Source organism: Lolium rigidum, chromosome 3 (assembly GCF_022539505.1).
Source record: "Lolium rigidum isolate FL_2022 chromosome 3, APGP_CSIRO_Lrig_0.1, whole genome shotgun sequence".
Lineage (NCBI taxonomy): Eukaryota > Viridiplantae > Streptophyta > Magnoliopsida > Poales > Poaceae > Lolium > Lolium rigidum.
Window position 1 is genome coordinate 116,993,296 of NC_061510.1, and position 13,148 is coordinate 117,006,443.

At 46.6% G+C, this 13,148-nt stretch overlaps 1 protein-coding gene across 1 annotated transcript; it reads right to left on the reverse strand.

Annotated features, from left to right (window-relative positions):
• Positions 1-6,997: 6,997 nt before the first annotated feature.
• LOC124702210 (acetate--CoA ligase CCL3-like) lies at positions 6,998-11,809 on the reverse strand. Its single transcript, XM_047234334.1, has 3 exons — positions 11,579-11,809; positions 9,383-9,973; positions 6,998-8,018 (listed from the first exon to the last, which is right to left on the reverse strand). Exons 1-3 carry the CDS (start codon positions 11,792-11,794, stop codon positions 7,122-7,124), a joined length of 1,704 nt encoding a protein of 567 aa, XP_047090290.1. The 5' UTR covers positions 11,795-11,809; the 3' UTR covers positions 6,998-7,121.
• Between the last annotated feature and the right edge of the window lie 1,339 nt (positions 11,810-13,148).

Genomic DNA, 13,148 nt, shown 5'->3' on the forward strand with positions numbered 1-13,148 from the left:
CTGTGGCGCCAGTGGGAAGGGCGCCACACAAAGAGGGTCGCCAAAACGGCTAAGGACTTATCGTCCGGAGCCCCTGGATGTTTTCGACCCAATAGTTCATATAAGTTGGCACGTGTGGCGCCGATGCCACGGGCGCCACACTTGCATGTGTGGCGCCAGGGGAAGGGCGCCACACATTGACTTGTGTTAAAACCATGAAAAATCCTACCATATTCCAACAGTTTTGACAACAAGAACATTGCACTGAATATGTACCACACATTGACACAAGCATAATGGTTCAAATGACAAATAAGGTTCGACGACATCAAGGTTTCAATTACAATAAGGTTCAACGACACGAAGGTTCGAGAAGATCAAGGTTCGGACAACATAAAGGTTCGACAACAAGAACATAGCCAAAGGGACATCACCGCGTCGCAAAGGCTCCCTCCCCCTTGCCTTCTTCTTCTTAGCTTCTTCAGCCAATTCTTCCTTCTCTCTTAAGTCACGAGCCAACTGAACGACCGAATCGAAGAAGTGGTGGCGCTCCTCCGTCTTTGCAGCTTCCGCTTGAGCTCTCTCCTCCTTGATGCGTTCAGCCTCCCTAGCCACCTCCTCTAGGTGCATCCTATTGGCCCTCTCCCTCGCAATTTGCTCAAGTTGGCAGCTCCTCGGGAATTTTATCCGTGCCTCGCGGTCCCGTTCGGCCTTCAGCCTTGGCATTCCTCCTCTTGTGGAACAATATGTATTCCTCATACTGTTTTTGCATACGGGCACTCTCCGCCATCTTCTTGTCTTCCTCCTCCTTCTTCTTCCTCTCTAGTGCTTCCTTCTCCTTCTTCCGCACCGTCCTTACCGCCTCCTCCCAAACGGACTCCTCCTTCTCATTGCCCTCCCATGCTCCCTTCCCCTTGGTGGGTTGAGTTGCCATACCTGTAAACCAAATTGAAAAACCAAAGTTAGTCATGGAATATGAAAATAGAAAGTACAATGCAAGTAGTAACTTCGAGACACATACTGGATAAGGCCCCGCTAGGTATCGTAGCATACTAGCACCGCGACGGCCACCTCTACTAAGCCCTACGTGAATCCTTTGTTGCCTTGGAGCTTGTCGCCATTGTGGTTGATGCCTTGAGGCTTGTTGCCTTGGACCTTGTTGCGTAGGAGCTTGTTGCCGTTCGGCTTGTGTGCTTGGAGCTTGTTGACGCGTTTGGGTTGGAGGAGGTTGACGCGTTTGGCTTGGAGGAGGTTGACGCGTTTGGGTTGGAGGAGGTTGACGCGTTTGGCTTGGAGGAGGTTGACGCGTTTGGGTTGGAGGAGGTTGACGCGTTTGGCTTGGAGGAGTTTGACGCGGTTGGCTTGGAGCTTGTTGGCTTGGAGCTTGTTGGCTTGGAGCTTGTTGGCTTGGGGTTTGTTGGCTTGGAGGTTGATTTGAAGCTTGTTGGCTACTTGATGCTTGACTTGTGCTAGCATCATTGCCCTTTGATTTTTGGCCGGATGTGCACTTCCTTTTATTGTGGCCCTTACTATTGCAGGATCCACAATTAGTTGGCTCGCGAGCTTCTTGGAATAACCTGTTTCCGGAATGACCCCATCTATCCATATCTCCGTGATACCTCTTTGTCTTTCTTCTTCCACGTTTCACAACCTTCCATTCCGGATCTGGCCAAACTTGCACTCCATGATACTCCGGCCATTGTGATTGATCCAAGTAAGGACAAAACCTTGGAGCCCATGTCCTCTTTGTGGCTTCGATTGAGAACTCGGACTCCCGAACGGTGAGCGGGTTATTGTAGTCGACACGTCTAGTGCGTGCCGCTCGTTAGCAAGTGGGAGCAAGCCAAATGAAGCAAAGAGGGCCTCCTACATGTGCATTCACATGTCTTTAGGGACACACGGAAAGCCCGGCCTCCGTGTTGGACACCACCTTGTGTGGTGCCTCCCGGCTCATTCACTTGGTAAACCCAGTCAACATTATCATAACATGTAGCCGTTTGGGAGTCGGCCTTCCTCGCCCGAAAATCCATGAACTCTTGAACCTTCTTTGGGAACTCGGCATGCAAAGCAATTTCCTTCTCCGTTTCATCGGTGTAGTTCTGGAAATAGACATTCAACTTCTCGAATGTGTATTGAATGATTGCCGTCACGGGCAATGCACGGACACCCTTCAAAACATTGTTGAAGCACTCGGCCATGTTGCTTGTCATTTGGCCATATCTCCTCCCATCCTCATCATAAGCTCTCGCCCACTTTGAGTTAAATACGAGGTGTCTATGAAGAAACTCTTGACCACCCGCGTTGAGGTCTTTGTGCTTCAGCAAGCCGTTGTATAGGTTTGCGAAGCGGCGCTCCGAATAAGCGAGGCAACAATCTTGAAGAAGGTCGTACAACTCTTTGCTCTTGCATGCCCGGTAGAAGTTCGCACAAAAATGCCTCATGCACCATCGGTGATGCAAGGGAGCATGCCCGGGAATTGGAACCTCCACCGCATTGAGAATTCCTTGATGACGATCGGAGATGACACACACTTCCTTTGAGGGTGGTATGACCCTCGTCCTCAATATATGGAAAAACCATTGCCAATTATCATTGTTCTCAATCTCTACCAATGCAAAAGCCAATGGTACTAAACGGTTGCTTGCATCACTTGCTATTGCCACCAATAGTGTGCCCTTGTATTGACCGGTCAAGAAGGTACCATCCACGGCTATGACGGGCCTACAATGTTCGAATGCCCTCGTGCATTGCTGGAATGACCAAAATGCACGGTGAAATACCCTCACTCTTTTACCATCATGCAATGTCATTTTGGTTGCGGAAGGCTCGACCACATGCACCATGCCCGGGTTAGTTGCGGCCATCGCTAACAACAACCTAGGGATACGGTTGTATGCTTCCTCCCAATCACCGTACAACATCTTGAATGCGGCTTGTTTGGCCTTCCATGCCTTCCCGTACTTGACGTCGTAGGCAAACCGGGATTTGACCGTATCTTGCACGGACCTAATGCTCATGATAGGAAGTGATGATATCTCCGCCGAGAGCTTGTATGCAATGAACTCGGATGTGAGTTGACGGTGGTCCGGCTGTGCATCCTTGCCATCAAGCTTCGGTCCCCGGCACATGTGAGTGGCTACACAACTTGTTATGTGCCAAGAGGGCCCTTTTTTGAAAGGTCGTGCACGGACAACCCATGGGCACCTTTTATCCACACATTTTAGCGTGTACCGCTTCTTCAAGTCCGAGTGAACAACGATGTAAGGGCGATGATGCTTAATGGAGAACTCCTTCAACCATATCTTCAATTCCAAGAATGTATCAAACGTTAGCCCTTTAGAGATCATAGCCGTCCTACCATCCACATCTCTCTTGGATAGTGGCCTAGCTCCAAGAAGTAAACTTTTGCCACCATCAACCACGGCTCCATCCGCAAGACTAACATCACGGAACAATGGTACCCGGATATCCCGTCCGGTTACCTTCTTGAAGATCTCGGCTCTTTCGGCTTCCTTAGCCGTGAAGCCATCCTCGTCAACCTCCTCTTCGGGTCCATCATCATCCGAGTCCGACGCATAGCATCGGGAATAAGGAATGGAGTGGTCCATCTCCTCTTGCGTCCAATATTTATCCAAATCACCCACATTGTTGCCATTCATCTCGAAACAATCATCACCATCTTCGTGCTCATCATACTCATTATCCAACGGAGGTTGTTGGGCAATGGGAGATTGGACAATGGGAGATTGAGTGGCCTCTTCTTGGCTCATGGGTGGAGGAGTCCTCTCTCGAACGGGGAGGAGGGCCGGTTAAGGTCAAGCTCGATACGAGCCTCAACCGTCTTGGTTGCAAACAACTCCAAAGCCTTATCTTGTGACCCGGCCACCGTCTCCTTGTAAATGGACCAACGTTGCTCGGAGTTGATACGAATTATCTTCCAACGGGTGTGCATTCCAAACCCCACATTATGCCTTCCCTCTAGCTCAATACCATCATTTGGCTCATTCCAATTCAACTCAACCCTAACTTGTGCTACCACCTCCGCAAAGCTAGGGCTAACGTCAAACACCAAGTCAACCTCTTCCGGTCCGGCTCTATGTTTCCCTTCAAGTAAGCATCCTTGTCCACATGATGAACATGAACAATTCTTTCCATCCCCCTAGCATAATGGGAACAACACATACACACATGTGTTCATTAGATACCATAATCAACATAATCTACCCATACAAACTAGCACACTACCATTTCTTCTACTTCAACAACCCTAACATCCAACCAAATCCATCTCCACCCTCAAATCAACCAAATCCACATCTAGGGTTTCACATATAGATTGGAGCAAATACACAAAATCAATGGATGAAAAGAGGGGAAACGGAGGAGATTACCTCAAGCAACGAGTTGGGAACGATCTCCACGGACAGATCCGACGATTTGGTGGTTGATTTGGTGGGGGGAGAGAGGGGAGAGAGAAAACCGGGCGCCTTTGGAGGAGAGAAGAGGAACTGAGGAAGAAAGAAAGACCTGTGTCGGGGCTGGGCGCGCGCGGCGCCCAAACTTAAGTCAATGTGTGGCGCCCTTCCCAGGGGCGCCACACTTCAAGTGTGGCGCCGGCACCGAGCGGCGCCACTCGTGCCGCCACGTCGGATCGGGGTCACCGGCTCGGCGTCGACGGGCCACGTCGGATGGGTGTGTGGCGCCGCGAGCCAGGGGCGCCACATGGGCATATGTGGCGCCCTTGAGAGGGACGCCACACAAAAGGGTTAGTTCCGTGAAATAGTTTCGCCAGAGGGTCAGTCTGTGCTTTTCTTTCAGTTTTGGGTTATTTTTGTGTAAATCGCCCAGAATTGCTGTCACTGTGCCGCGAATATAATGAACCGCGCATGTCCTTTTTATCCTTTTCGTGATCGCCGGCCTGCGAGTCCGATGTCACCCGCGGCCGCGGTGTCGGCCAGGCGGGCAGTCCACGAGGGCATCGTGCGAGCGGTGACAAGCTGGATGATTGTGCGTCAGAGAATCAGCTGACACGCACGCTCGCATGCAGTACGAGGGGCTTCATGTCTGCACAAAAGGCTGATGGCTCTTTCATTTTCATCTGACGTGAGGTCCGATGGACGCTGTCCTGGCCTTTCCGCTCAAAGGGTGATCGGCACGCTTGGCTGGTTCATCGGTTTGTCCCGGTGGGCGCTGGTATGTCGACAGGCTGCTGGTTTCGGGCTGGCTACTGCTGCTCTACCATCCTAGGCCGGAAAGCTAATGCTGGAAAAAAGAAAACATACCGCTGTTCAATCAGGTCTAAAAGAAAATTTCAGATTCCCTCATCATTTGCTAGATTTGTTTTTGAATTTAGATGCCGAGAAAAGCTACAGATAGCACCTTGATGAGAGGCCTTCCTCACAAAACCTTTCCTCACCAGAATCTTGAGCCAAGGTGCTTGATCGGAGGTATTCCTCACACAAAATACCACGCGGGTGTAATTAGCTTGAGCATGCAGATCAGGAAATAATGTTTTTAGAAAACAACTTTTTTTTTGCAAAAACACAAGATGCACGCTCACAATTAAGTGCATAAATTTTACTCACAGGAACGCACATCCTACGAGCACCTCCGAGACACTGAGCATCTACCAAGATATTGGACCCTCGACTGTCTTCAGCAAGTTTCAGTATAAAGATCAACTTTTACCAAAAGTAAGCCGACCCCATAACATGGAAACCTTGGAGATATTCCTTTCAGGGCCTCTTTGATTCATAGCAATATTGGAGGAAAAACATAGAAATAAGATATTTTTTTGTGGTCACACCTATATCCATTTGATTCAAAAGAATAGAGCATAAAAAAAGTGGAGGATTTTTTTCCTTTGTTAGCTTGCATAGGAAAAATAAAAGGATTATGCAATCCACTCAAACCTCCTCTTCACATTTGTACGCTCAAAGAACAAGGCAAATGCCATAAATTGCATGATAATGACCTAAAATAATTCGAAAAGAAAAAAATAAGAAAAGATTAGCATTTATTCTGTCCTTGATTTAACTGTGCTTTCAGGATAGCTGTGTTTTTCCTATTCAAACGAATCAAACACTGGTTTCGTAAAATTCTTGTTTTTATTCCAATTCTTTGTTTTATACCTGCAATCCTATCGTATTTCTGTGATTGTCATATTCCTATGTTTTCGGAGTCTTACAAATCATAGGGTCCTATTTTTGCTTGTCCTGAAGATCTTTCACTGTCTGCTTGCACTGTCTGGCAACTAATAAAATTTGGTAAGTTGTTCCTGCTTTCTTCAATCGACCCATTGGTAGCAGCCTAGATTCAGTTGCTTTTGTTTTGGGTTGCTAATAAGAGACATGCTCCTATGAATAATGCACTCTATTTGTGCTGCTAGCCTGCTACCCGTCGGTCTACATAGAATCTAGGAACAAAATAGTTTTAAACAATCAAGAAATGGATGGTTATCTTCAGAGAACCAATATGGAGTTGGTGGAGCAATTCTGCCAACACATCCACCAGGTGCAGCGCGCCTTGGCAGATAATCGAGTGGGAGTAATTCTTTTGCAGGTTCAGCTGGAGGCTGTGTATCTATCTCTTCAGCAACGCCTTGAGCAGGCAGCCTTTGCCCTTTGATGATGTCCTGACTGGTGGTGCTCGCCTCAGGGTTTCCGACAAGGCTCCCCTCCCCACTTTGGCTCTCCGGCACCCTCTGCTCCAAGCTGGCAAGTACAGTACATGCCAGTCCGAGCTCGACGCTGGAATTTGATCGCTGGTTCCTCTCACCTACAGCAAGCCCTCTGAAGCTGAAAGAAGACTTCAGATTAACGCACACCCTGAAGCTTACAGATAAAATCATCGAACTGTTGCCTTTTGTTTTCTTTGTCTATCTTGCAATTTCGACAGAACCTGCAAACCTTATGTATTGGACCTGATCAGATTTCATTTGCACAATGGAACAGAAGAGTCGATCTTAGAACTTAGAAGGGAATCATGAGAGCAGCAGTGTTCAAGAACAAAATGGTATACTAGAATACAGTTTGGGGTGTACAACCTCCATCCTAAGAATACACAATGGACTGACGCCAAACAACCGCTCATACGGGTAATGCACACGAAGTTTCAGAGCAAAATTTGCTTATCTCACAGACTCACATCCTGCTCTTCCGGACCGGGCCCAACTCCTTGGCCTTTGCTCTGAGCTCATGCTTCTTGATCTTACCTGTTGCCGTCTTTGGCAGCGGCCCGAACACCACAGACTTTGGGACCCAATAGCCGGGCAGCCGCTCGCGGCAGAACCTAATTATGTTACCAGCCAATGCTGCCTCGTTTGAACCATCGACACCGTCCTTGAGCGTGACAAAGGCGCAAGGTGACTCGCCCCACTGTTCATCAGCTCGTGCCACGACCGACGCCTCGAGAACTGCCGGGTGCATGTAGACCGCCTTCTCCACCTCCAGGCTGCTGATGTTCTCCCCGCCAGAAATGATGATGTCCTTGGCTCGGTCCTTCACTTCAATGTAACCGTCAGGGTGTCGAACGCCTAGGTCACCGGAATGGAACCAGCCATTCTCGAATGCCTCGGCGTTGGCCTTCGGGTTCTTCAGGTAACCCTTCATGACGGCGTTCCCTCGCATGACAATCTCTCCAAGGGTGGAGCCGTCGGCTGGGACTGGCGCCATCGACTTCGGGTCGACGACATCGAGGCCCTCCAGGCCTACATAGCGAATGCCCTGGCGAGCATGGAGGCGGGCACGCTCGTCATCTGGCAGGATGTCCCACTCTGGCTTCCATGCGCACACCGTAGATGGTCCATATGTCTCCGAAAGGCCATACGTATGAGCGACACGGAAGCCCAGCTTCGACATTGATGCAAGGACTGAGGGTGGTGGAGCAGCGCCAGCAGTCATGACATCGACAACACGCGGCAGCGGAAGAATTTTGTCAGATGGAGGGGCGTTGATGATGGTGTTGAGCACAACTGGTGCCCCACAGAAGTGAGTTACTCCTTGGTTGGCTATGGCTGAGAAGATGGCCTTCGCTGTGACCTGTAAATATGGGTTAACACAAGATAATCATATGCTACATGAGACTAGTGGAGAATTATCTTTCTGGTTCCATGTGATCTAAAAATTGTTCACTATACTAAACAAACAATAAAAGGAACAAATTATTCAGATGAGTTGCTAACAAATTTACCTTAAAAGTTCAAAATCAAAACAAGTGGTCCAGTAAGGTTAATTAAGGTTGAGTTAAAAGTGTGCTGATCTGTATAATTTTTTGCTATTGCCAATGTTCTGTTGTGTGTGTACTATTGGGAGAGTATCTTCCATTAAAACAAGGGGGTACCCAGTGCTAAAAGTTTCCACATATTGTGGGAGCGTATCTTCCATTGTCGGAAAAAAATTCAGCCAACCTAAGTCCCTTAATTTCCAAGCATACACATTCTAGGCATCAATGTTCTTGCATCAAAGCAACAATCAAGTATGCCAAACTTTTTTCAAGCAGTTCATGCAAAGCAAGTTCTTGCTACTAGCATCTGGATATCAAATTGTAACTTTCAGCTAAGCCTGCAGTCAAACTAACGGCTATGGTCCGACAACAAGTTGGTAATGACCTGGTTGCCTAATCACATGAAATGAACAACAAGGGTCCAAACTCCAACCCATGTCCTGTATGTTATCTCATTCTTTTTTTTTATGTGGCAACTGCATCACATACAAAGCCATGAAGGACCTAAAGTTTTCACGATTCATTTTATCACGGGGCAATTAATAAATGAGCATGTGTTTACATGAAGCTCAATGATAAGCTATCAGTCCAAAAGAAAGATAAGACACAATTTATAAAGATATCAGCAAAATTATCATCTTAAGTTTCGGACTGGTGCTCCACTGATAATTCTACTACTAATACTATATTTTGTGCTAGTCTGTCTTTATTTCCTTGTATATCTTTCATGATTCGACTGTGTTGATATTGGAAGTTGAATGTCCAAAGCAACACTGATGAAGTGCATCAAGTAGTTCTTTTACAGGACATCAAGCTAGTTGTAAATTGTCTGCAAGCATTCATACTCAAGAAATGATTTCGTTCAGTAGAGTAGCATCATTCATCGTTATAACTCATCATGGTATTTTACGCAGGATAATGTAGTTGAGCTTATTGCATCAACACGTGTAATATAATTCTCAATCACATCCTTGTGGTCACATACTTACCGTTAAAAACATATATCTTCTATTCATATAGAAATAATATTCCCCAAAACATTAGATTTCATGAGTAGGCCTTAAGTGTACATTCTGAAACATGGTTTACTAATTTTAAGTTCTGTAAACGGTTGATGTTACAGACATATGGAGGTAAGAAGGTCCCTAATGAAGCACGGTTACAAAATAGTGAGACATACCTGACGAAGACATATGCTTGTTCCACAGATAGCAGCAAGCGTCCATGTATAGCACCAGCCATTGCAGTGGAACATTGGCAAAGTCCACAGATAAACCGCACCGTCGTTCATCTTCCATACAAGAGCACCACTGAGTGACATTAGGTAAGCACCCCTATGATGCAATACCACACCCTTTGGGTTAGATGTTGTCCCAGAGGTATAACCTAAGGCAATACTCTTCCATTCATCCTGCGGTGGTTTCCAGGCAAATTCAGGATCACCAGTTTCCAAGAACTTCTCGTATTCAATTGCTCCTGTTCTCAGAGCATCTTGGAGGGCTGAAGGATCGCAAGTATGATCCCCAATAACTATTACAAGTGGCTGTTTGAAAGAACCTTTCTTTTGATCTGCTATAATCTTCAAAGAATCCACTGCCAGGGAGAAAAATTCTTGGTCAACCATCACAACTTCAGCCGATGAGTGGTCCAACAGAAATGCAACAGTGGCAGCATTTAATCGAATGTTGACACAGTTGACCACTGCTCCAGCCATGGGAACCCCAAAATGAGCTTCATAAATTGCTGGGATATTTGGAGCTATTACAGCTACCTAATAGATTGAAGAAAAGAAAATCAGTATAAACATGATAGTAGTATTAGCCAGCACAAAATAGTAATCATAATACTGTTGTGGTACTTGAAGGGATATTACTGTCTTCAAGGTGATTTCTGCAGTTAATCTTCAGTATTACACAAATGTACTGGGCATTTTAACTCTTCGCAAACACAAGTTTTGGTGCCAATAATATGAATGCAATGATGAGCACCAATAGTATACCCAGCTTGTACATGGTTTCATTCCGCACTGCTCGATGATGGTTATTTTCTAGAAGAAAGCTTTTGAGAAGTCACCCAGGGGGCTAGATAGCCTGGGATTGATCTGCACCTCTTTCTTAATTAAACTGGACTCTAGTTACTCCTATACATCACTCATCTTTTCCATAGACACAAGCTTGCCAACACATACAAGAATGTGCCGCAAGCTCAACACAGAAGGTAGCTCGAAAGGTCTAAAGCAGCAATGATGAATATGAAAGCTTAGTTGAAACAATAATTAGAAACTTTGATCATAGATGCTAGTAACGATTCTAATCTCCATATGTTTGCAGTTGATGGTCTATCCAGATATGCTTGTAGACCAGCAATGCCACATTTATTGTGAATTGACCATACAATACAGTTCCACAAATAGTTTCCTAAAAAAAAGAAATTCCACAATTCATGATATTAAAAAGTATGTTATTTTTCTACAAAAAAAAAGTATGTTATTACGGCCCTACAAAGACATGAAACTATAACAAAACAATACAATTTGGATACAGAAGTATGTGACATAATTTAGTTTATAACTTTATTTCCATAAGTATGTCACTCCATTAATGCGTTCATGTGAACCATCAAATCTCAACATGTGTTTGTTCAACAGAAAATGCACAAGACATGTGTATTGAAAGGAGAAGCTCGTTTTAGGATGCATTCGTATCATATGAGGAGTTGATGACTGAAGAAGCACAACATTCACCCACCCAGCTATTAATAGTCTATCAATATGATCGAACCTCCTACCTGCTACAAAGAAATCCAGGAGTTGAAAGCCCATTTATGACCATATATAGCTAGTTCGCTATATAGAAACTTCTGAGCGTGCACAAGTGAATAGCAACAGAGTATATATTGCTGACTCCCCAAAAAAAAAGCAAAAATTGCCCTTCGAGGCAAGTTGGTATGATCAAGTGGAAAGTTTGTATTTTTGTTTATTCAGTAAACCGTGTTACAGATCCTTACACTTGTGCAAAAATGTCTCTTGGTCCATAAACCTGCGTCTACTCATTTAAGTCCATTTCTGTACTTAGATATGGCATGACACTTGAGCCCGATTCTGAATGGAGATTTATCAGGTGGTTTTAACATGGTTTGATCGATCTTATCAAGCAAACGCATGGTCAAAGTTTGGAATAAATGGGATTAATTTGTCACGGTATCATGGCTGATAACCAAATTGTTTCTGACCTCTACTGAGTACTGAGTACCAACACATCTGTACGAGTTCATAGAACATGAGCAGAGTATCAAACGAACACACGAGAGCAGAGGCAGTGGCACGCATAGAGAAATGGAGGGGGAAATGGAGGTGGATAGAGATGGCATCCCGTACCGTGCTCCCGTGGCCGACGGATCGGCGCGCGAGGGCGGAGGCGAGGCGGCGGCACCGGCGGTAGGTGTCGGCCCAGGTGTAGCGCACGTGGCCGTGCACGACGGACGCCCGGGCCGGGTGCGCCAGCGCGGCGCGCTCGAGGAACCAGAGCGGCGTGAGCGCCGTGTAGTTGGCGTCGTTCCTCGGCAGGTCGTCGATGTCCCTCTCCGCCGCCATTTCTCCCCGCCGCCGCGCTGCCCCCACCCCTCTCTCCTCTCCAAGATGACGTTGACTTGGCAGAGTCCCGAACAAATGGGGGAGCGCTACGCTTGGCTGCCTGCCTGAATTTTATATGGCGGCGGCCTGGTGGGGCGATCGTGCTGAGGGGGATGAGGAGCGGGTGGCGGGGATCTTGTCGTGGTCGTGGCGGCTTGCTCTGAACTTTTTTAGTGGCGCGGCAGCCGGCGGGGAGCCGCAGCCGTCAGCTGGTTGGTTGGCTGGCGTTCTGTTGTCAGTTTATCGACGAAGCCAGTCCGTCCGGCGTATCGCGTATGGTCCCGTTTCGACGGGGAGATTTCGTGCGACGTGGACTGATGCCGCGCGCCGCCATCAAGGTATCGCGAGTGTTGTACCGTAGCGGGGCAGGGCAGACTATGCGCCGCGGTCGTGCCGTAGCGGCCGGGAAAGGGTATCTGAGGTGGGCGAAACTGCACGATCGCGTTTGTCGCCGGGATATGGCCGTAGATCTCGCCGCCGGCCATACTGTGCCTGCCTCGGCTGCCCGACATTTTCGACGGACCCAGAGAGCTTTCGCCCGGGCGAACGATTAGCATTCAACAAATCGCAGTTTTCTGCACAAACATTTTGCAGTGGGCAGCATTGTCAACTTCTGCTAGTTTCCCATCTGGCACCTCATGAAAGATTCGGTGCACATGAGCACCAGTGCTCTCAGTTTTTAAAATATTTAAAAATTGTATTTCTGCGTTCCAAAAAATTATCACATTTATTTCATGAATACATACACATGTTCTGAATATTCATGCAAAGTTTCGGTAGAAATTACATTGTATTTTGAGCTACAGGAAAAAAAACAAATTTGTGGTTACGTATAGAGGTATATATTTGTCAGAAATTTGTCTTTTTTGTATAGCTTAAAATATAATATATTTTCCTCCAAATTTTGTACCGTACCTTCAGAATGTTTGTATGTATGTGGGTATTTAATTTCATATTTTTTGAAATCTAAAAAATATGATTTTTAGAAATCAGGAGCACTAGTGCTCATGTGCAAGTGATGTTTTGGCATTGCGGTGGAGAACCTGCTAACGCACCTCCCGCGTATCTCACCTTATATTTTATATCCGGAACCGTCCATTACACGTACACTCCTGCGTAGGTACTTTGTGTTTGTGTACACAAAACTGCATTTCAGCTGTACGCACCCAGAGTACGGTAGAATAGGACCCCACAAACATGATGTCACCACTCGGGGGTTAAGTGCAGCAATTAATGGCCTATTCTGAGCTCCATCCCCATCCCCTACCTCGAATCATCTATTGTCTCGCTCTTAGAAACTTCATCCACTGTCCCC

What these genes read in the sequence shown, in the direction of transcription:
- LOC124702210 (XM_047234334.1), bottom strand. Translation starts at nt 11,794, where the DNA reads ATGGCGGCGGAGAGGGACATCGACGACCTGCCGAGGAACGACGCCAAC. An exon ending in CCGTCGGCCACGGGAGCACG is followed by an intron (nt 9,974 to 11,578) that starts GTACGGGATGCC and finishes TCAATCTATTAG; the next exon opens with GTAGCTGTAATAGCTCCAAA. An exon ending in CAAGCATATGTCTTCGTCAG is followed by an intron (nt 8,019 to 9,382) that starts GTATGTCTCACT and finishes CCATATTTACAG; the next exon opens with GTCACAGCGAAGGCCATCTT.